At 45.2% G+C, this 21,509-nt stretch overlaps 1 protein-coding gene across 1 annotated transcript in view; it reads left to right on the top strand.

The window, feature by feature from the left end:
• Positions 1-12,044: 12,044 nt before the first annotated feature.
• PADI4 (peptidyl arginine deiminase 4) overlaps positions 12,045-21,509 on the top strand; it is a 31,323-nt gene continuing 21,858 nt past the window's right edge. Inside the window, 2 exon segments of the mRNA XM_004272578.2 lie at positions 12,045-12,063; positions 12,066-12,135. Coding sequence (XP_004272626.2) covers positions 12,045-12,063; positions 12,066-12,135 — 89 coding nt within the window.

The following is a 21,509-nucleotide window of genomic DNA, read 5'->3' as shown; positions in this document are numbered from 1 at the left end:
TTGTGCACTTTAAATGTATACAATTATATTTGTCAATTACTGCTCAACAAAGCTGTTTTAAAAGATACGGAGAAAAAAGGAACAGCTGTCCTAAACTATGTGTTCTGTGATGGTTAATTTTACGTGTCAACTTGACTAGGCCATGACACCCAGATATCTGGCCAAACTTCAGTCCAGATGTTGCTGTGCAGGTATTTTTAGATGAGATTAACATTTAAATCAGTGGACTTTCAAGTAAAGCAGATCGCCCTCCATAATGTGGGTGGGCCCCATCTAATCAGTTGAAGGCCTTAGGAGAAAAAAGACTGACATCCTCCAAGGAAGGGGGAATTCTTCTAGCGGACTGCCTTCAAACTCAACCCACAACATCAGCTCTTCCCTGGGGTTCTCTCCTGCCTGCCCTGCAGATTTGGGGCTCACCAGCCTCCACAATCATGCGAGCTGATTCCTTAAAATCTCTCTCTCTCTCTCATGTGCACACAGTGTATATATATATATATATTTTTTTTTTTTTTTGAGAGAGAGAATCTCCTATTGGTTCTGTCTCTTTGACTTTTGTTTCATGTCCCTTGAAGGCAAGGACCCTTCTATCTTCTGTGTCCCTAATAACTAACACAACACCAGGCACAGAGGTGTGCTCAGCAGATGTCTGTGAATGAATCTAAGTCAGCAGACCAGTGTGTCTGGGGTCTTTTAATTTCCCTCCTAATTGGCCAGTAAAGCCTTGTGGTTAAGGCTTTGCCATTGCTCGATCTGGGTCTAGGTCCTGATTTCTTTTACCACTAGTGTGTGATCTTTCAAGTCCTTCAACCTCTCTGAGCCTCAGTTTACTTGCCTACACAACGAGGGTGATAACCCCTTCCTCCTGGGGTTGATATGAGGATCACGTGAGTTGGTGTGTGTCAAGGACTTCACCTGACGCCTGCCTGGAGCCCGGGACCTGCTAGTTGATGCTATTGGTTGGAAGCACAGGACTGGAACATTCTCTGCACAAAGGCAGTTAAGAAGACGTATATTGGGATACCATACTTGAAAGCAGGATATCCCAGAAAAATCGAGGCTTTTTCCCTGGATTCCTTAAGACTTGGGAAGGGGACTTGGCACATAGTGAATGCCTAGTAATTGCATGAAAGGATGGTGCACAGGTAGTATAATGCAGCCACTGGAGGCCCTGCTCAGTGAAAAACAGGACGAGAGCCCTAAACGTGAGGACAGTGGCAGCCCCAGGTCTCATCATCCTGCATCATGGCTTCTGAGCCCTGGACTTTATAGGACAAAGAGGCATGTTAATGTTATACTCACAGGGCCCTTGAGTGGCAGCTGAAGATGTCCCGGCAGCCCTCCTTAGTAAGAGGGATGCACAGTGAGGTCTGGAGCACCCAGGATGAAGAGAGCTAGAGAAGGCAGCCACCAGACAGGCATGCGCTACCTAGACCTCGGCAACACCATTCTCCAGCCCTGCCTGTCAGCCTCCCAGCTGGGTGTAAATCCACTGAGCAAACAAATCCCGGAAAAGATCGTCACCCAAGCCTGGCTGAGAGGAATGTGAGGCATCAGTGTTATTTTAAACCAGCGCCTGGTTCAAGTCTGTATGGCAGGGCTTCCCTGGTGGCGCAGTGGTTAGGAGTCTGCCTGCCAATGCAGGGGACACGGGTTCAGATCCCTGGTCAGGGAAGATCTCACATGCCGCGGAGCAACTAAGCCTGTGCTCCACAATTACTGAGCCTGCACTCTAGGGCCCCCGAGCCACAACTACTGAGCCCCCGTGCTGAAACTGCTGAAACCCGCGTGCCTAGAGCCCGTGCTCCACAACAAGAGAAGCCACCGCAACGAGAAGCCCGTGCACCGTAAAGAAGAGTAGCCCCCGCTCGCCGCAACTAGAGAAAACCCACGTGCAGCAACGAAGACCCTTGACCCAGTCAAGAATACATAAATAAAAATAAATAAATTTATATTAAAAAAAGTTTGTATGGCAGTGTTATTTTAACGTAGCTCCAGGTTCAAACTTCTAGTTGCTGCTGGAGAGATGCAATCATAGTCTAATCAGAAAAAACAAAGCGATGAATTTGTGAGGTGATGAATTGCCTGCAGGGCTCCGGCTCCTGGCTCTGGTCCTTTCCCTTCCTAATATCCTTCCTGAACAAAATTGCTCTAAAACAACGAGAACATGGGTGGCAGATTGGATGGCAAACATCTGGAACATTTTTCAGTCTCATTAAGAACTAAACACAAAATACCACAATTAAAATAGCAGAAATGAAAACAAAAACAAAAGTTGCTGGGAAGGCCAGGATGAAGTGAACAGTTGCATGAATTGCTTATATAGATGTGATTTTATATAATCCTTTGGAGAGCAGTTTCGCATATTAGGAATTCTACATCCAGGAAAATAAACAAGGAAGTAACCCTGTTCAGAGACAAATGTTTATTTGGAATTCATAATAACAGAAAATGAGAATAACGCTTGGTCAAAATGTGAAAGCATTTGGGAATGGGCAGGAAAATTGTGGTACCTCCATTTGATGCGTTATATGAAACTTGCAAGGTCTTTACGGTAATATGATAAATACCTTTTTGTTAGGTGAAAAAGCCTGGCTACGAAAGGAAGTGACCTGTGAAATGGCAAAATGCCAAATGGGTAAGTGGGAGTGGTTGTAGCAATCACTGCCTATGGGAATGGTTTAAATTGGGCACGATTTGCTTTGAATACATCTCTTAAATGTATGAAAAAAGAGGGAAAAATCAGATTTATATGTACAAGATAGAAAGTTGCCTGAGACCTACAAAGTGAAAAAGGTTGAGCAACAGTAGGTTTGGCATAATCTCATCATCTGTAATGCTCTAGAAGAAATTCTAGAAGGATCCACACTTAATTGGTAACAGAAGTTACCAGTGGGGAGTGAAATGAGGGGGTGTGGAGGAGTTTCTCTTTCTATTTAAAAAATATTACCTTTGGTATAAGAACTGGAAATGTTAAAAAACAAATAAATTAAGCTATATAAGAACAGAAAAGGATCCATAAGATATGAAATTAAAAATTCTATATATGAAAAAAATGGAAGGAAATAAAATTATTTGCTAGAAGTGACTGATGGAATCAGGGAATATTTTTATATGTTTCCTCCAACTAGCCTTCCCCCCACCCCCAAACTTGTTATTATCAGCCACTTGTAGTAAGAAAGGGGAAAATTCCCATGAACTTTTTAAACGGAGACTATGGAACTCGGTAATCCTGCCATGTGAAATACGGTAGGGCATCTTGGGGGTATCCGTCAGCAGGATACAGAGCTCCAACCCTGGAGGCATTCTGAGTTTCTTCCAGCAGTTACAGAGAGAACGTTGACTATGGGGGTAGGGGAAGTGTCCATTTTAAACTCTCAAATAATGACCTGGTTGCTTTCCCCAAAGATGAGAAGAACTGATCCTTTGAATGAGTCCCTGCCAAGGTGGGGAAGCCTCCTCCCCACAAAGAGGGAAGCAGATCGGGCGCTTCTTCTCCACCATCCAGACCAGATACTTGATGGCTGCCAGCACCCAGCAAGCCCCTCTTACACATCTGCTGCATGCCCCTTACATCAAACCGTCCAGTGCTGAAGGAAAAATGGCTCAAGCACTGAGCCTGCCTGGGTCCAAATCCCTGTTCAAATCCCTGGCAGTGCCAGACAAGTGCTTCAGCTCTGCATTATCCAGCTGGATGTAATGTAAATAACTATAAACCAGAAAGGAAGAGAATGAAAGAACATGGAATTCAACGAGGCAGCAAAGCAATTAGTTGAAAAAAATTAGCCTCAGTCCCACAGAGGGTTCCAGACTCAAAGCAAAGGAAAGAATTACCTTGAAGGTATAACTTGAAACTGGATAAAGTGTCACCCCCCTAAATGACATGGACTTGGAGTCCCCTGTTGTCATAGTGACTAAAAACCATGGGCTCTGTGGTTCTTCTATGGCAAGGAGAGAATCATTTTATGTCTCATGGCCCTGCCCCCAAAACACATCTGGTTGATATTTTCTTGAGATAGTAAAGCTGTTCCTATATTTTACAGGAGGCCAGCGGGGGAGTCAGGACTTTCATGACTACCCAGTGGCAATGAGGTTACCCATTTACACACACAGTGCTAGTGGAGACCGTATGGAGAGTAATAACAAGGTATCCTTATGCCTTCCAGCCAGGATGGTATCAGCTGAGGTCAGAATTCCCACCATCATCCTCCACTACAAGAGATATACTTAAGTGTACTGTAGATAAATCAAAATGAAATCCGCAAAAATATTCAGGTAACCCTCAAGAAGGCAGGAAAAAGAAAACAGAAACAAACAAATAATAAAATGACAAATTTAAGCTCTAATATATCAATAATTACATTAAATATAAATTGTCTAAATGCACCAATAAAAAGACAGAGATTAGCAGAATGAATTTTAAAACTATATGCTGTCTACAAAAAACTTACTTCAAACGTAAAGAAATAAGTAGGTTTAAAGTGAAAGAATGGAAAAAGATATACTATGCAAATACTAACCAAAAGAAAGCAGGAATAGCTTTATTAATATCAGATAATGTAGACTTCAGAGCAAAATATTTACAGGAGACTGAGAGGGACATAAGATAATGCTAAAAGTTTCAGTCCACCACAAGGCATAGCAATCCTAAACGTGTATGCACCAAACGAAAGAGCTGCAAAAGGTGTGAAGAGCTGATAGAACTGAAAGGAAAAACAGACAAATTCACAATAATAATTGGAGACTTCAACCCTCCTCTCTCAACAATGGAGAGAACAACTAGATGACAAGGATATAGAAGACCTAAAAGAACTCCATAACTAACAGAATTGAGCTGACATTCATAGAACACTCTACCCAAGAACTTCAGGATAAACATTCTTTCCAAGTACCTACAGAACTTACACCAAATAGATCATATCCTGGGTCATAAAGCAACCTCAACACATTTAAAAGAATTGAAATCATACAGAGTGTGTTCTCTGACACAGTGGAATCAAACTAGAAATCAATGACAGAGAAATAACAGGAAACTCCACTTGGAAACTAAACAATGAACTTCCAAACAATCAATAGGTCAAGGAGAAAATCTCAAGGGAAATTTAAAAATACACTGAGCTGAGTGAAAATGAAAAGACAACATATCAAAATAGGTGATGCTCAGCAGAGTTGAGAGTGAAATTTATAGTACTAAACGCTTACACTAGAAAAGAGGGAAAATCACAAGTCAATACTCTAAGCTCCCTTCTCGAGTAACTAGATGCAGAATAGCAAAAGACACTCAAACAAGCAGAAGGAAGGAAATAAGATAAAAACAGAAATTAATGAAATTGAAAACAAAAGTAATAGAGAAAATCAATGAAAAAATCTGGTTATTTGAAAAGATCAATAAAATTGTCGAACATCTAGCAAGAATTGACAAATTAAAAAAGAGAAAAGATACAAATTACCAATATCAGGAATGTAATAGAGATATCGATACAGGCCCCGAAGACAACCAAAGTATGATAAGAGGATACTACAAACCATTCTACACACATACATTTGACAACTTAGACGAAATGGACAAATTTCTTGAAAAGCACAAATGAATACAGCTTACCCAATATGAAACAGAAAATTTGAATATCCCTACACCTATTAAGGAAGTTGAATTCATAATTTTAAAACTCCCCAAAAAGAAACATCTTGGCCCAAATGGTTCGCTGGAGAATTCTACTAAACCTATAAAGATGAAATAGCACCAATTCTACATAGTCTCTTCCAGAAAAATAGAAGAGGTGGGAATATTTCCCAACTCATTTAAAGAGGCAAGTATTACCCTGATACCAAAACCAGACAAAAAACAATACAAAAGAATCCCAAACTACAGACCAATATCACTTGTAAATATAGACATAAATTCTTAACAAAATATTAGCAAATAGAATTCAGCAATATATAAAAAGAATTACATATTATGACCAAGTGAGGTTTATTTCAAGGATGCAAGGCTGTTATAACATTCGAGACTGTTGGTACAGGCAGCCTCATGTGCACAGTCTTTAGGCTCCCCCTAGACCACGTAAGAAGAGGCCCTGGGCCTGGAATACGTCCTTACTAAGAGATAATGAGCGCACAGAGCCTGTGCCAGGCTTGTCACCTTGCTCAGGGATATTTTCCCTATTTTAGGCTCAATGAGCGTTCTGTTAAAACATGTGCCCAACGGCTCTGAGGCGCACCCTCAGCTTTCAGTATTTCAGACTCCTTGAGGGAGGGGGAGGTGTTCTTCTCCTGAGGCACAAGAGGGGTGCACTCAGGCCAGTTGCCCTGCCATGGCTGCCGGGGGCACCTGCTAACCATGAGGGACCGATGAACACTATCGCAGCTGATCCCGCTCTCCCTTCTCTATGTGAGCAAAAGCATTTCCATCCAGTGCTTGACTGGGTTGTGTTTCCATGGCAACTTTGATACCAAGGTGCAGTGGGCAGAAGTGTTTGGACTTCTCTTCCTGGTACCTGGCATTGTGATGCTCTTGCTATCCTCCAAGTGGTTGGAGTCTTCCCCCAGCATTGGTTGTTGGTGTCTGGTGTCCTGTTCGACAAAAAATAGTGTAACCCACCATTTTAATAGGCTAAAGAAGAAAAATCATATCAATGGATGAAGAAAGAGCATTTGAAAAATCCAATAGTCATTCATGATTAAAACTCTTTGCAAATTAGGAATAGAGAGGAACTTCCTCACCTGATGAAGGGCATATACGAAAAATCTACAGTTAACAACATACCTAATGGTGAAAGCCTGAACACTTGCCTCACAAGACTGAGAATGAAACAAGATGACCGTTCTTGCCACTGTTATTCAACTTAGTACTGAAAGTTCTAGCAAGAGTGATAAACCAAGAAAAGAAATAAAAGACATACAAATGAGGAAGGAAGAAATAAAACTGCCTCTATTTGCAGAAGACATGATTATTTACATAGAAAATCCCAAGGAATCTACTGAAAAACTCTTAGAACTAATAAATGAGTTTAGCAAAGTCATGGGATACAAGATTAATACCTAAAAATCAATTGAATTTTGATATACTAGCAATGAACAGGTGGACAAAATTAAGACTACAATACCATTTACAATCGTTCCCCGAAAATGAAATACTTAGGTGTAAATGTACAAGACTTGTATGCTAAAAGCTACAAAAGGCTGATGAAAGAAGATCTAAATAAATGGAGAGCCATACCATGTTCATGGATTGGAAAACTCAACATAGTAAAATGTCAATCCTCCCCAAACTGATATAGAAATTTAATGCAATTACTATCCGAATCCCAGAAAGATTTTTTTTGTAGATATTGGTAAGATTACTCTAAAACTATATGAAATTATGAAGGAACTATAATAGCTAAAACATTTTTGAAAAAGAAGAATAAATTGAGAGCAATTAGTCTACCCAATTTCAAGATACAGCTTTAGCAGTCAAAACTGTGTTTGGTTGGTGGATAGACACATAGACCAAATAAATGAAATAGAGGACACAGAAACAACCCACACAAGTATGGCCAACTGATTCTCTGACAAAGTTGCAAAAGCAATTCAATGGAGGAAGGATAGTCTTTTCAACAAATTGTGATGGAGCAAGGCTGTATCTTAAAATAAATGGTGTTTTCTATTTAATAAAATACAATATTTCTTGTACACCTACTCTGAGCCAGACACTATTCTAAGCACTAAGGGTATAGCAATGAACAAAGGAAAGTTCCTGCTTTTGTGGTGCTGACATTCTCATGGTCATTTTCCCCAGGAGAAATCCTGGATGCTAGAAAAGGAAAGTGGGCACCTGGGGTCAAAGATAGGGTAGGAGCCAGCTCCAGAAAAGGAATGCAGGGGCATTGACCTTCCTCTTGCTAGGTCCCCTTCCCCTTCTCAAAGATGGCATAGTGGAAGGTCACAGGCTTTCAATGCAGACAGAACTGTAGTCCACCTCCCGTCTCTGCCCCTGAAGTAATGCTCACTGTCAATGACTAACAGGTCTTCCCTTTATCACGTTGTTGTGGGGTTCACATGAGTGGGTGCAAAAAAACAGTGCAGGGCAGGGCCTGGCACATCTTAGAGTCAGATGTTGCTCTTGTGTGCCCAAATCCTTCCAGAGCCTGGATGGGTTATATGAAGGAGAGCAGGGAGAGGTGCTGGGGGCGGGGCAGGGCTGTGGGAACAGAAAGAGAACAAAGTGCAGACACAGGGCTCTTAGATGAACACCTTAGTAAGAAGAGGAGACTTGCCAATTTTGGCCAGTCTGGATGATCTAGATACACTCCCAATTTTCTACTTGAAGTTATGGAGAGACTGGGGTTCTTTGTGCTCAAAGGGACTTCAGAGCTCATTGGCCAAGGGACCTGACCAGGAGGCAGCTGCACATTGCATGGAGTGGGACAAGGGGTAAAGTTCAATCCAAAGGTCACTGTGCAACCGTGGGCAAGTTACCTAACCCCTGCAAGACTCAGTTTCCTCATCTGGAAAATGGGGAGAGTATAATTCAGACAAATTTTGCTGTGAGGATTAGAGATGATGCATGTCAGCAGCCTGGCACAGGTAAGGGCCACACCAGAAAGCAGAGCAAGTTAGACAAACCTGGGTTTGAAACCCACTTAGAAGCCATGTGGCCTTGAGCACGGTGCTTCACACCTCTGCAGAAATGAGACTATAAGCCCGCCCACTGGTTTATGGTGAGAGTTAGAAGTAATACAGCCCAGGGACTTCCTGATGGTGCAGTGGTTAAGACTCCATGCTCCCAATGCAGGGGCACTGGGTTTGATCCCTGATCAGGGAACTAGATCCCACATGCACGCCACAACTAAAAGTTCACATGCCACAACTAAGGAGCCCACATGCCACAACTAAGGAGCCCACATGCCACAACTAAGGCCTGGTGCAGGCACTTCCCTGGTGGCACAGTGGTTAAGAATCTTCCTGCCAGGGGGAAGGGTGAGCTGTGACAGGGCGAGAGAGAGGCATGGACATATATACACTAACAAACGTAAGGTAGATAGCCAGTGGGAAGCAGCCGCATAGCACAGGGGGATCAGCTCGGTGCTTTGTGACCGCCTGGAGGGGTGGGATAGGGAGGGAGACGCAAGAGGGAAGAGATATGGGAACATATGTATATGTATAACTGATTCACTTTGTTATAAAGCAGAAACTAACACACCATTGTAAAGCAATTATACCTCAATAAAGATGTTAAAAAAAAAACAATGAAAAAAAAAAAAGAATCTTCCTGCCAATGCAGGGGACACAGGTTCAATCCCTGGTCCAGGAAGATCCCACATGCCGCGAAGCAACTAAGCCCGTGCACCACAACTACTGAGCCCGCATGCCACAACTACTGAAGCCTGCGTGCCTAGAGCCCATGCTCCACAAGAGAAGCCGACACAATGAGAAGCCTGCGCACTGCAATGAAGAGTAGCCCCCTCTCACCGCAACTAGAGAAAGCCCGCATGCAGCAATGAAGACCCAATGCAGCCATAAATAAATAAATTTATTTAAAAAAAATAGTATACAAATGTATGCAATAAAAACGGTTTAAAAAAAAAAGACCTGGTGCAACCACATAAATAAGTAAATAAATATTAAAAAAGAAAGAAAGAAAGAAAAAATACAGCCCAAGGACCTGCTGGCAAGTGTGGCGCATGGTGGGTGTCTAATAGATGGGAGTCTCTGTTATCACCTTAGTCCTTGTAAATCTGTTTTAGACAAAGCCTAATTAGCCTCTAAGAGAGCTCCAGGGACTTGAGAGGCATTGGATGAATATTTGTTGGGTGAAGAGCTAAATAAATGAATCTGAGCTGTATCTATGAATGAAGAACACTCAAGGAATGGCCCGGCCATCTCCTCCAAGCACAACTTTGCAGCATACTCAGTCCTGCAGCCTCTGGGAACGATCCCTGATGCCAGTTCCTTTGCCCAGAATGATGTCATCACATTCACCTGGAGGAGGACAGCCAGGCTGGTCACTGGGGCATCAGTTCAGGTGCCCAGTGACCTGGCCCCAAACGCCCAGAGAGCATCAGGCAACCCTCAGCACAACCTGGTTTCCTCCTGGCGAGCAGCTGGGCTGGTGTTTTTGCCTTTCAGCAGAAAGAGAGGGCCCCTTCCTCTGGGGTTTCTGGCCTGGATTCTGAGCCAGATACCCTCATGTGCAAAAGGATTTGCTTCCCAAACCCCAAAGCCCCCTTCAGGCTCTGAAAGGGTAATGTCTTCTGTGAGGGTAACGGCCAGGCCAGGGCCAGGCCAGGTTCTCAGGGATCCTCACAGGAAACTGCCCTCAGGGGTCCCACCGTGGGTCAAGTGCTGGGCTGGGTGCTGGGTGCTGGAGAACACCATGGTCTTCAGCCACAAGGGTTTAGTGAGCACCTACTACAAGTCAGGAGCTGTTCTAGGCACTGAGGGTGCAGCTGAAACTGGCAAAGGCCCTGCTCTCATGCCTAGTTGGGGCACAGACATTTAAACACACACACACACACACACACACACACACATACACACACACACACACACAATGACAAGTTGTGGCAAATTTCAGGAAAAGAACCAAATGCTCTGCAAGAGAATAAAGAGAGACAAAGGTAAAGCCACAAAGTCCCTGCCAATAACCACAGACACGGGCACAACGAATGCATCACAGAGTGGTTTATGATACAGAAGATCTGTAAACAGCCTTCACGTCCAGCAGTGCTATGGACTGAATTGTGTCTCCTCAACCTCAGTTCATGTTTTGAAGCCTTGGTGGTCTCACTATAATGTGGGCATTGTGATAGGACCCACTTCATGGGGACGTTGGTATGAAGCAGGATTGGAACTCAGGCCTGTCTAATCCCACAGCCCGCCTCTTAATTAATGAGGCAAATGCCTTGTTTCAAAGCCGGAGAAAACAAAAAACACACACGCAATCTCCAACCCCCAAGACACATGCTGTTCACTCCAGATCCCTGTGCACGCCTCCTCTGGGTGTTCCCTCTGGGACTTGTCCCTCCAACCCCTCACCCATCACCCGACAAGCAGGCAGAGCCTAGCACCAGTGGCCCACACCCACGGCTCTGTGGCTGAGTGAGCGTTCCCATGTGTGCAGGGAACTCTGGCTTCAAGCTCTGCCACATACTAGCTATGGTGCCTTGGGCCCATCACCTTTCTTCTCTGTGCCTCTGTTTTCCCTTCTGTAAAATGGGTAGTAATAACAAGCCCATATAGACCTTGTACTGCCGTAAGAAGTAGATGTGTTAAAGTCTGAAAAGCCCGTGTCACGTGGACGGGCAGCTGATACATCTCATACCCCCAAGAGCAGGATGCCTCTGGTTCAAATCCTGGCTCTACCACTTTCTAGCTGTGTAACCTCTCTGTGCCTCAGTTTCTTCTTCTGGAAATTGGGGATAATAATTGTACTGACCTCAGAGAGATGCTGAGAGAATGAACTGAGGGAATTATAATAGTACCTACCTCACAGGCTTGCCTTAGTGAGTTATTCCACAAGACGGTCAGAGAAAGGTGCCCGGCACACAGAAAATACAGAAGGGTGGGATGTCACATGGGTGACCCAGCCTGGGGAGACCTGGCCCAAGCCAGATCAGTCTTTGAATGTGTAGCCCGGTCTGTGACCTTGTGCCTAAAATCTTCCAGCCTCCCCACTTTTCTTGCCTTCTCCTCTCTGATACCCTGTTTGGCACAGTGAAGCAAGGTTGGATGAATCCAGGAGTTCACGGTCCCAGGCAGGGATGGGGCAGTGGGCATGAGGCCTCAGAATTGCACCCCTACCCCCTGATCCCTCGGCTCTTCCCAGGAAACTAACGATCCAGGCTGCCACTGATTCTGGCATCAACACCAAACAGGGTCCCGGTCTCAGGGGGGAAGCTCCAGGGCAGAGGAGGGGCTGAGAAGACATGCCGGGGACCTGAGTGGGGAGGGGCTGGGCCACAAACCACAGGTGCTGACTCATGGCCTCCGCTGGGCACTGGGCACTGTGAACGAACCAGCCCTGGGGCTTTCTACAGCCGGAGGGACGAGCTGGCCAGATGATGGCCCAGGGGACAGTGATCCAGTGGCCCCAGAGCAGCCCACCTATGCCTTGTGTGTGCTGGGCACTGAGACTCAGCTGGATGTCTACGGGTGAGCAGGGGACATTCTGAGGTTGGGGGGCAGGTCTGGTGATGCTGGAAGAGCAGGTTCTGCTGACACAAAACATGTGTTTGCCTCAAGCTTCAGGCTCCAGCCTCTGCAGCCACCGGCAGGGGAGAAGCTAGAGAGCTAAGACCTGAGTGGCCCTGGGATGTGTGTGGACTCAAGGCAGTGAGTTCATTGCCATGAACAAGTGGGTTTTCCCCAGGGTCTCACCACAAATGCATTATTATAGGGCAAACAGGACCATATCCTTTCACCATTGAGGCAATGGGAGCTCAGAGAGGGTCTGTGACTTACCTAAGGTCACACAGCAAGTGTGCCCTGGAAGCAAGGCTGGACCCTGGACTTCACAGCCGAGACCTGGATCCCCCTGCAGTTTGTTGCCCTACACCTCTCGGCCAAGCCTCCCTCCGTGGGTGGGTAATAGCGTGGGTGTGATGAGACAGGCTGTGGCATGGAGAGGCCAAGGAGGAGACCAGGCCCTGCTATTGGCTAGCTGGGCTGCCTTGGGCAACTGAGCCTCAGTTTCCTCATCTGTGAAATGGGGATTATACCCACTTCGTAGGGTGCTTGTAGGGATTAAATGTGAAAATCATAAAAATGTTTGTTAAGTACTTAGCACAGTGCTGGGCCCACCCCTGGTAGTTGTTCATTCATTCATCCATTAATTCATTCATTCAACAAATATCGATTGAATACCTATTATGTCCAAGCCCTGTGCCAGGCTCTGGCTAAACAAGATGGTCTAGAAACGCTCTTGGTGGGCGTGGTTGGGGTCATTGCTGTTGTCAGTAATAGTAGTGGCAGCCCCTGGCTTCCTCCATCTGAACAGATGCTCCAGGCTGAGCATCTGTGGTCCTAGAATGGTGCCCACAGGAGTGTCTGGCACATTTCCTTGGAAGTGTCGCTCGCTCCTAGCCCCCAGCCAGCAGTAGGAGAACAGCAGAGACTGAGAGGGTGAGGAGTAGAGGAAGAAGAGGCTGACGGTCATTGGAGGCCACCCGACTCCCAGGAGACAGCCCTTCCATTAGTGAGGCATTGAACCCTGTATTCAAGCGCCCTTGTGATGTGTGGTTTCTCACACAATAATGGCTGATACTCACATCACACTTGGTACACACAGCTCATTCAGCCCCCTTAGGAGGTAGGCAGTGCTGTAATTCCCATTTTGCAGAAGGGAAAGCTGAGGCTCTGAGAAGTTGAGTAACCCACTGAAGCCACACAGCTAGTTAGTAAGGGAGCCAGGATCGAAACCCAGGCAGCCTGGCTCTGGGACCCTCCTCTCTGCCGCTCCATCCCTGGACCAGCCCTTCCTGTCACTTCTTGCCTGCCCTTCACAGCAGCTCCCTGCCAGCACCACGTCCTAAGCAGCCACCACCCTCGCTCGGCCTGAATTTCCTTCCAAAAGCACAGATGGGCTTGGCAACGCCCCCCCCCCCACCGCAGCACTGTCTCCTTGACCCCCTCCCAGCACAAGCTTCCGTACCTTTGCTCAAGCTGTGTCCCTGCAGCTGGGCTCAGAGGTCCCAGGGCTTAGAAAGACAAGGTTGTAGAGGAACAGACCACAGGCTATGGGTGCCTTTCCAGAGCTGCTCTGACAAGCTCTGCTTACGATTTTCATTCTGAGTTTGGAAGGTACTTTGTCTGCAATGGGAAATACACTGATTATATTCAAACAAAATTCCGCTGACCTGAGATGAATACTGAAACCTGTCGAGGGCTTTCTGTGATGCTTGCAGCTGGAGTCAGGGAGGGATCATGACTCCAGCTACCACGTGCCAGGCCCTTCTGTTCCTGGTTTCTAATCCTCACAGAAGTTCTGCAAGGTAAACAATATCGGCATGCCCATTTTAGAGAGGAGTAAACTGAGGCCTCAAGAGGTGAAAACACCTGCCCAAGGTCACCCAAATTAAAGGTGTCCAAGCCAGGAGATTTGAACCCAGGACATTCTGACCCCCAAACTCCCCCTGCTTCCCCAGCACACGCTGCCTCCCAGTGCTGTGGGTCTGGCCTTGCTAGGCACTGCTGCCTGGCTGGTAGAGCTTCCAGAGCTTCCAGAGGGCTTGAGAGATCCAGAAAGGGTGGGGGGTGGGTTTCAGGAGGTGGCAACCACGGAGGACCGTGGGCATTCTGGAGCTGCAATCGCTGGGGTACTCCTTTTCCTCTGGCGCCTCCTTCTCAACAGGAAACCACTCAGTGTGACAGTGGGGAGAAGGGCAAGATTGTTAGTGTCTCTGAGCCTCAGTTTACTCATCTGTAAAATGGGGAAATTAACACCCACCCTGCTGAGTTGCAGTGAGGATTAAATTATACAATGCCTGCCGAGAGTCTGGCAGAGTGGTCCCCCTTTTCCGTAAGGATTGCATGTGTTGTTGTACGTGACAGTGTTGCAGACGCTGCTGCCCATCTGGGGGTCGTTGTAAGGAAATGTTAGATGCAGGAGCTGAAGGAATGATGTCGTTTGTCTGGGGCTCAAGTTCTTGGTGCTCCCTCTATGGAGGCTATTGGAAGTGACTAGAAGATTCAGCTCTGGGTTATCTTATAATAGCACACACGGGTCCCCCAGCCCCCAACACAGTAAAAACCCTTGTGTGTTTATGAAAGTCCCTTGTTTAGGACCTGAGAGGGTCTGGAAAACATCCTAAATCAAATCCCAGTGGTGCCACTTCCCAGCAGGGCCTCACCTCTCTGAGCCTTGGCTTCCCATCTGGCAGAGAGGATGAGATGGCTGTAGAGCCCCAGCAGCTGGCAGACCCATCTGTCCACGCCCTCCTCTCGGTTCTGGAGAGGAAGCCATGCCAGGCGGAGCGAGCCGAGGGGAACCGCCCCGCAGGCAGGTCCTGCGTCCCGCTTTGTCCCCCACTGTCTCTGTCTCCAAGTCTCTGTCTCCCCCTTGTTCTTTGAGCCGCTTGCTCGTTCTCCTGTTGTAACAGACACATGGCGTGTCCCTCTCCCATCCCCATCCTCCTGCCACGGCACCTGGGCGGCTGGGGACGCCTGGCTTCCCACCCCGGCTTTGTGAGCCTAAAGGCAAACAGCTGCTCATGGAGCAGAGACGGAGCCTCCGGGCTTTGGCAGAGAAACCAGGGCGAGGAAGGTGTAGGGTCAACTGAGGCACTTGAGCAGAGGGGCACTGGTTCTGCTGTACCATCCCTTGGACGTGAACTGTTCTCCAGCAAGGGCCACGCATTCCTTATTATTACTGTTACCATCATGTCCCTTCATTTCTGATATCATTACCTAGCTACTGAAGAGGGGCGAGCACCACACATGGGCCCTTCAATCTGTACAACATCGTAGAAAGCATCATCGGAGTAAACATTATTCCCATTTTACAGAGAAAGAAACTGAGACCAGAGAGGGTCAGTGTCTAGGCCAAGGTCACACAGCCTGTCAGAAGTGGCCCTAGCCCATCGCCACTCTCCAGCCCTTTGAGGCTGCCTGCTGTTCCCCGGCTGGCCTGGGAGAGGTTTCCCATGGGCAGCTGAGCCCCTGCATCCCTGCTAGTCTGCAGGCAAGTGTCTGATCACAAAGAGCCCCAGCCGGCTGCAGACACCACATCCACAGGCACGTGCCGTAGCCAGCTGGTGTAGACAGACTGGCCCCTGGGCTATTCGATGTGGTGGCAGGCATAGTTTGTATACTTCGTCCACATTGACCCTGGCTGTCTCCCCGACCCAGACAGTCAGTGCCTCCCAGGGACGACGACCCAGCCATCCTGCTACCCGGCCACTATTGTGCTGGGAGCAGTTGGGGGCAGGTAGGAAAGCCAGTGCCTGCACCAGGGAGCTCACAGGGACACCTGCTGTTAGAGTTTAGCAGAAGTGGAATGGTGTCTTTGTCAAGGACTGATCCTGTATTGGTTATCTATCACCATGTAACAAGTTGCCCCAAAACGTGCTGGCTCAAAACAATAGCGTTTATGATCTCACAGTTTCTGTGGGTCAGGATCCAGCGTGGCTTAGTTGGGCCCTCTGCCCTGGGGCTCAAAGGCTGCAATGAAGGTGTCAGCGGGACTAAAGTCACATTGAGGCTTGACCAGGGCAGCCCTGCGTCCAAGCTCAGTCATGTGGCTCTTGCAGAATTGTGCTCCTCGTGGGCTTGTGGACTGAGGGCCTCAGTTCCCTTCACGTGGCTGGCAGGAAGCCTCCCCCAGTTCCCTGCCATGTGGGCCTCTCCATAGCTCACAGCATGGCAGCTGGCTTCATCAAGGTGAGCGAAGGTGATAGAGAGAGAGAGAGAGAGAGAGGAGAGAGAGAGGGGAGAGAGAGAGAGAGAGAGGAGAGAGAGAGGAGAGAGAGAGAGAGAGAGAGAGGAGAGAGAGAGAGAGAGGAGAGAGAGAGAGAGAGAGAGAGAGAGAGAGAAAGAAAGGAAAAGAGGTGGGGGAAGAGGTCTTTTGTAACAGCCCATCACTTTTGCCATTTTCCGTTGGTTGAAAGGAAGTCTCTGGGGAGACTTCCTACACTCAAGGGGAGGGAGTTACACAAGGGCATGAACACCAGAGGTGGGGATTATTGGAGACATCTCAGAAGCCTGCCTGCCACGTACTTTTCCCGTATTTCCCTAATTCTGTATAAGGGATACCTACAGCTTTTGATATGGCGACAAAGAACTTTATTACAAAAAAATGAAAAGTGTAATCATAAAATCCACGTCTTGTGACATTGTGGAGTGAGGGCGGCCTCTCTCAGTTGTTTCCACTATGGTTTGAATCTGCTCCAATTTACCAGCCCTTCTGTCTGTGAGGATTTCACTGTCTGTGGGTCATTCGCTGTCACAGAAAGGGCTGCTCTGAACATCCTTGAACGTGTCTCCTGGTGTACGTGTGCAAAAGATTCTCCAAGAGTGGAATTGCTGGGTTTGGGGTGGGCTAATGTTTGACTTTACAAGATAACAGCAAGTTCTTTTACAAAGTGCTTAACTTGACACTCCCACGAGCGGTGTGTTAAAGTTGCCGTTGAACCATATAGTCTACGATGTTGTTTTTTTTTTTTTTTTTTTTTTTTTTTTTTGCGCGGGCCTCTCACTGTTGTGGCCTCTCCCATTGCGGAGCACAGGCTCCAGACGCGCAGGCCCAGCGGCCATGGCTCACGGGCCCAGCCGCTCCGCGGCATGTGGGATCTTCCCGGACCGGGGCACGAACCCGTGTCCCCTGCATCGGCAGGCGGACTCTCAACCACTGCGCCACCAGGGGAGCCCTACGATGTTGTTTTTTACCAATCAAATGGGTGGAAAACCCTGTCTCAAGGCTTTAATATTTCATTTCCTTACTTATTAGTGAGGTGGAGCTCCTCTTTAAATGTTTATCATCCACTTGGGTTTCAATTTCTGTGAAGGTCTGTTTGCATCTTTTGCCCTGGGCTTTTTTTCCTACTGAGTTGTTTGTCTTTTTCATGTGGAGTAGCCTGAGCTCTTTAAATATCACGGTGCTAAGGCTTTGTAGGTTTTATGCTGTGAATATCTTCTTCTCAGATTATGATTGCTTTTTCACTGTATAGGGTCTTTGGATGAACAGAAGTTATTTATTTTCATCTAGTTGAATTTATCAATCTTTTCTTTCTTGTTTATGGATTTTGTGTCTTATTTAATTACGGGCATTAAGATGTCTCCAACAACTGTTGAACGATACAAATGTTCATTCATGATAAAAAGTCTCAGTAAACTAAGCATAGAGGAGATCTTCTTCAACTTGATAAAGAACATCTACAAGGGCTTCCCTGGTGGCGCAGTGGTTGAGAGTCCGCCTGCCGATGCAGGGGACACGGGTTCGTGCCCCGGTCCGGGAGGATCCCACATGCCGCGGAGCGGCTGGGCCCGTGAGCCATGGCCGCTGAGCCTGCGCGTCCGGAGCCTGTGCTCCGCAACGGGAGAGGCCACAGCAGTGAGAGGCCCGTGTACCACAAAAAAAAAAAAAAAAAAAAAAAAGAATATCTACAAAAGACTTACAGCTCACATCACACTTAATGGTGAGAAGCTTGAAATTTTCCACTAAAGTCAAGAACAGGGCAAATGTGTTCCCTCTCCCCACTGTTTTTCAACACAATATGGAAAGTCCTAGCTAATGGTTAAGACTAGAAAAGGAAATAAAAGGGATACCTACTGAGAAGAAATAAACTTTTTTTGTTCACCTATGACATGATGATCTATGTAGAAAAACTCAAAGAACTGACAAAAAAACTTCTGGAACTAATAAGCAACTATAGCAATGTTGCAGGACACAGTCAATTGCTTTCCTGTATACCAACAATGAACAAATGGAATTTGAAATTAAAAACACAATGCCATTTACATTTGACCCCTCCCAAATTAAATACTTAAGTATAAATCTAACAAAATATGTATAAAGTCTGTACAAGAAAAACTTCAAAACTCTGATGAAAGATATTAAAGAAGAAGTAAAAAAATGGAGAGCTATTTCATGTTCATGGGTAGGAAAACTCAATATTGTCAGTTCTTCCCAACTTGACCTGTAGATTCAGGGCAATCCCAATCAAAATCCCATCAAGTTATTTTGTGGATATCAACAAACTGATTCTAAAGTTTATATGGAGACACAAAACAAAGAAAACAAAACAAAACAAAACAAAAACCCCAGAATAGCCAACAGAATATTGAAGAAGAACAAAGTTGGAGGACCGACACTACCTGACTTCAAGACTTACTGTAAAGTAAATCAACTATACCCGAATAAAAATTATTTTTAGAAAAAGACTTAACTGTAAAGCTACAGTAATCAAGACAATGTGGTATTAGCAAAGGAATAGACAAATGAAACATGGAATAGAATAGAGACCAGAAACCGTGCATAGATATAGCCAACTCATCTTTAGATGCGGCACAGAGGATTTTTATGGCAGTGAAACTACTTGATATGGTACTATAATGGTGGATATATGTCATTACACGTTTGTCCAAATCCACAGAATGTAAAACACCAAGAGGGAACCCTAGTGTAGACTGTGGACTTTGGGTGATAATTATGTGTCAATGTAGGGTCATCAATTCTAATGAATGTACCACTCTGGGGGAAGAGGTTGATAATAGGGGAGGCTATACAGCAGTTGGGGCAGGAGATATATGGAAATCTCTGTAACTTCCTCTCAATTTTGCTGTGAACCTAAAACTTCTCTAGAAAATGAGCTATTTTTTTAAAAAAAAGATGCAAAATTCTGTCTTTCTTAAGTCTTTAGTATATGATGTGAGGATGGGATCAATTTAATTATTTATTCAATGTATTCATTTTCCATATGGATAAGCAATTGTCCCAGCACCATTTATTACACAATCTTCACTTTCTCCAGTTATCTGCAAGACCACCTCTGTCATAGATCAAGGAGAATCTCTCTTAAGTTGCATCTGTCATTTTCTTTACCTAAGCCATTACAATGCAATCCATGACTTCACAGTAAGTCATACATGGTAGAGCAAGTCCCTCACCTTTTGCTTCTTTTTCTTACAAGGTACTTTGACTATCTTAGCCCCTTGGTTTTCCAAGTAAACCTTGGAATCAACTTGTCAAGTTCAAGTAAAACCCTGGAATTTCTCTGACCATATGAATCTATTTGGAGAGAATTCATACCATGATGATATTAAGCCTTCCTAACCATGTTCATGGTATTTCTTTCTTCTAATTTGGGTCTTCTCTAATGGATTTCAATAAGGTTTGATCATTTTTCTCCATAAAAGCCTTACACATCTTTTGTTAGGTTTATCCTAGGTACTTTACAGTATTTCTTCCTAATGTAAATTATATGCTAATAGTGTGGTTTTTGCCTAAAAATTAATTTTGTCTGATATTAATATATCCATCCCAGCTCTCTCCTGACTAATATTGGCTTAATGTATCTTTTTTCCTTTTTTTTTTAAAACTTCATCTTTCCTGGATCCTTGTATTTTAGGTTCACCTCTTATAAATAGCATGGAGCTGGATTTTATTTCTTTATCTAGTCCCAAACTCTCTTTTAACTAGTAACATTATTTATATTTATTTTGATCATTTGTATATTTGAGTTTGCTTTTACCATTTGCTTTTTAGTTTTTGGTTGTCTATTTTTTTCTATGTTGCCTTTTTCTCTGTAATCACCGTTTTGAATGGAATTATCCATTCTTTTAAAAAATTATTGCATTTTCTCCATGTATAGAAATTTATAAACTCCATTTCTTTTCTTTTGGTGAATACTTTTACATTTCTAGAATTCAACACTATCTTAATTCTCTCTTCGGTTGAAGACCTCATACCACTTTAACTCTCATTACCTCTCCCAGTTTACATTCTGCTCTTTTTTTTAATCTCACAATTTTGATATTTTTATAAACTTTTTTTATACAGACAATATTTTTTAGATTTACCAAAATATTTACCATGTTATTTGTTCACCATTTTTATTGAATCCAGATGATTCTGACATTAGGTATCTTCTTAAAGAATGTCTTTAGGAGTTGCTTTAGTGAAAGTGTGTTGGTTTTAAAACATCAGTTTTTCTTCATCTGAAAATGTTTTTATTAAAATATAATTTTTTATGTACACAAGTCTACGTTAATAGTTATGTTTTCAAGATACTTTGAAGATATTATTCAACTCTCTTCTGGATTTCATTACTGCTGTTGTGAAGTCTACTTTCAATCTATTGATAATTATTATTCTTTTATAGGTGACCTGACTTTTCTTCTTTCTGGATACCTTTAAGATCTGTTTGTCTTTGGTATTCTTTTTTTTTTTTTTTTATGCGGTACACGGGCCTCTCACTGCTGTGGCCTCTCCCATTGCGGAGCACAGTCTCCGGACGCGCAGGCTCAGCGGGCATGGCTCATGGGCCTAGCCGCTCCGCGGCATGTGGGATCCTCCCGGACCGGGGCACGAACCCGTGACCGCTGCATCAACAGGCAGACTCTCAACCACTGCGCCACCAGGGAAGCCCCATGTCTTTGGTATTCTTAACCACAGTGAGATGTGTGTGTGTCTGTGTGTGTGTCTGTGTGTGTGTATGTGTGTGTATCTGTGTGTGTGTCTGTGCGTCTGTGTGTGTATGTGTGTGTGTCTGTGTCTGTGTGTCTGTGTGTGTATGTGTGTGTATGTGTGTGTCTGTGTGTGTGTATGTGTGTGTCTGTGTGTGTGTCTGTGTGTGTATGTGTGTGTGTGTGTGTGTGTATGTGTGTGTGTATGTGTGAGTGTATGCAGAGAAGGGAATTCTTGGCAAGTTCCCTTACTTTTCACATCTCAGCAATGCTTTGAAAAGTATATTCTAGGGCTTCCCTGGTGGCACAGTGGTTGAGAATCTGCCTGCCAATGCAGGGGACACAGGTTCGAGCCCTGGTCTGGGAGGATCCCACATGCCGCGGAGCAACTAGGCCCGTGAGCCACA

Source organism: Orcinus orca, chromosome 1 (assembly GCF_937001465.1).
Source record: "Orcinus orca chromosome 1, mOrcOrc1.1, whole genome shotgun sequence".
Taxonomy (NCBI): Eukaryota; Metazoa; Chordata; class Mammalia; order Artiodactyla; family Delphinidae; genus Orcinus; species Orcinus orca.
This window is presented reverse-complemented; position numbering and strand designations above follow the sequence as displayed.